Below are 2,537 nucleotides of genomic sequence, written 5' to 3'. Positions count from 1 at the left end.
CCATCCCCTTCCCCTCCCCGGCCGTTCCCCACCTCCAGCTCTCATCTCAGCCCCCGGTGCCCAGGGCCCCTGGGACCACCCTACCCTCCAGGTCTTGGCCATCCTGACCCCCATCCTGGGATTTTTGCCAAATCTCTGGGAGGAGACCGTTTGTTTGGGTTATGCCCCCTGGTGGCAGGACAGTGCCTGCCTAGACCCTTGACCCCTAGCCCTCAACTCCCCAGCCTCCTTTGTGTGACAGCTGCCCCTCCGATCAGCACCTTGGTTAGGGGCCCGAGGGGAAGCCAGCGCCCACCACTTGCCCCCCGGCCCCCTCCGCTTGCCTTCCCGCTGGGCAGCTCCCCTGGCCTCCAGGCCTCTCCCTGCTCCCTCGGCCCCTCCTCCCGGGCCGCCCCAATGAAGGAGCCGGATGCCATCAAGCTGTTTGTGGGGCAGATCCCGCGGCATCTGGAGGAAAAGGACCTGAAGCCCATCTTCGAGCAGTTTGGTCGGATCTTCGAGCTGACTGTCATCAAGGACAAGTACACGGGGCTGCACAAGGGTGAGGGGTCGGCCAGGCCAGAGCGGCTTCAGGGAGTGGGCTGGGCGGCTGGGAGGAGGGTGGAAGGGGGCCAAGGGATGGAGTGGCTGGAGAGGGCCGATCTGGAACGAGAAGAGTTTCTGGGCTAGGGCGTGTGATGAAGGAGTTAGAAGAGGACTCAGCGAGGGTGGCCAGGGGGCCCGGACAGACGAGGACGAGGGAGGGCCTCCTTAGAGAAAGAGTCGTCAAGGGGGCTGCAGAGATGTGGATCCCAGGGACGAGGAGGGGATGTCGTGGATGAACGCGCGGAACGATGGAGGGATGAGAGCTGGTTTGGGAGGTAAGGAGCTGGGCAGTGTGTGTGCGTGCGTGTGTGTGCTGAGGGTGTGTACTGAGTCTTAGTAGCCAAACTACTGCTGGGATGGAGGTCAGGACACAGGGTCGGGAGCTCAACCTGGAAAGAGTAGCCGTGGACCAGGCAGGGCAGTTCCAGGACTAAGGAGCGGGGCCTGGGGAGCAGGGTATGAAGGACAGAGGTTGGTGCTGATCTGGGAAGTGTGTGGGGCTGGAAAGTTAAGAGCTGGGGGCGACGGGAGGGTGCGCCTCAGGCCTGTGTGGCTGAGCAGGGTCCGAGGGGCAGCACTTGGAGGGCTCCAGCCGCTGGGGTCCTAAGGCCACACTGCCTGCCCCTCCACAGGGACTCGCGCTGATACTCTGACTTCCCCTTCTCCTCTAGCCCACTCTCCACTTCCCATCTGCCTCCCAGAGAGAGGGAGAGAGATGAGGAAACGGGGAAAATGGGAGAGGAGAGGGGTGATGGTGACCAAGATGGAGGGAGGTGGAGGCGAAGGAGAAAGAGGGAAGGAGATCAGCTGAGGAAGCGAGGGAACCACGCTACACGCACTTGTCTGGCAGTCACATGCCCCTTCTCCCCTCCCCGCCCCCAGAAAGCCCCACCTCCCAGCAGCCCCCGTGCTCTCCTGCTCCCATCACCTCCCCCACTTAAGCCCCCTGGCCTCTGGGTCTCAGTTCCAGGCTCATCAGCCCAGAGATGCCCTGGGCAGAATGTCTCCCCCGCCCCAGCAGGCAGGAAGTGGCAAGAAGGAACCAGCTTCCCGGACCTCATGCTCCTGACGGGGCCTTTAAGGGAGGGGAGACCCGGGACTCACCCACACTGGTCTCTCTGCCCCTGCCCCTCCTTAGGATGTGCCTTCCTGACATACTGTGCCCGCGATTCAGCCCTGAAGGCCCAGAGCGCCCTGCACGAACAGAAGACGCTTCCAGGGGTGAGTCCCGGCCTGCCCAGGGCCAGGGGGCTGAGAGGGGCCTTCGCAGGGGCAGGGAGCCGCCACCTTGCCAAGACACCGAGTGTGTTTCCCACCTCCTCTGGCCACCAGGAAGGCCTCTCTCCTTGAGCTTCCCTCTTTCTTGCTGTAGGCGCCTGCGTTTCTTCTCGCCTGGACAGAAGCGGTTAGCGGAGTAAATGTGACCTTTGCAAGGCCCACATGCAGCCCTTTCTCGACTTCCCAACCTCTCCCTAGAGGACACTGGAGGGAGGACTAGCTGATTGGGAGGTTTGGGGAGAAGGCTTTGGACACCGAGTGTGGGCAGAGTGAGTGGGAGGCACCCAGGCTCGGGGAGAAAGTCTGGCTGGGAGCTGGGGAGGGGCACCTCCTGCTGAGATGGGCACCTGGGCCCTGCTGGCCTGGCATCATTGTACTGGCTTCTGAACCCGGACAGGCTCACCTCATGTCTTCCAAGGAGAGAGGAGCGAGGGAACAGGGCCACAGGGCATCAGGGTGGAGCCGGGCCTGGGCGGGTCCAGGCTGGGAGGAAGCCCAGGGGGCAAGCGCAAGTGGGGCAGCCACTACTGTGGAGGCTCAGGCCCTGCCCCACCAGGTGTGGCCTCGCTCCGGCAAGAAGAGAACTCTCTGTCCCCTCCTCTCAGCCAGCCTTGCAGCTTGTCCTAGGCCTGGGCTGGCAGGGGCAGGAGTGAGGAATCTCAGACACTCCCCCC

The 2,537-nt window shown here is 63.5% G+C and overlaps 1 protein-coding gene across 1 annotated transcript in view; it reads left to right on the top strand.

The window, feature by feature from the left end:
* Positions 1-6: 6 nt before the first annotated feature.
* The window catches only part of CELF3 (CUGBP, Elav-like family member 3), a 13,280-nt gene continuing 10,749 nt past the window's right edge, over positions 7-2,537 (top strand). The window contains exons 1-2 of the mRNA XM_015558691.1: positions 7-541; positions 1,724-1,806. Of these exons, the coding sequence (XP_015414177.1) occupies positions 397-541; positions 1,724-1,806 (228 nt within the window). The 5' untranslated portion in view covers positions 7-396. The remainder of the gene's footprint in view (positions 542-1,723; positions 1,807-2,537) is intronic.

This window comes from Myotis davidii, unplaced genomic scaffold (genome assembly GCF_000327345.1).
Source record: "Myotis davidii unplaced genomic scaffold, ASM32734v1 scaffold653, whole genome shotgun sequence".
NCBI lineage: Eukaryota > Metazoa > Chordata > Mammalia > Chiroptera > Vespertilionidae > Myotis > Myotis davidii.
The sequence above is the reverse complement of the archived record's forward strand: the minus strand, read 5'-3'. Positions and strand labels throughout refer to the sequence as shown.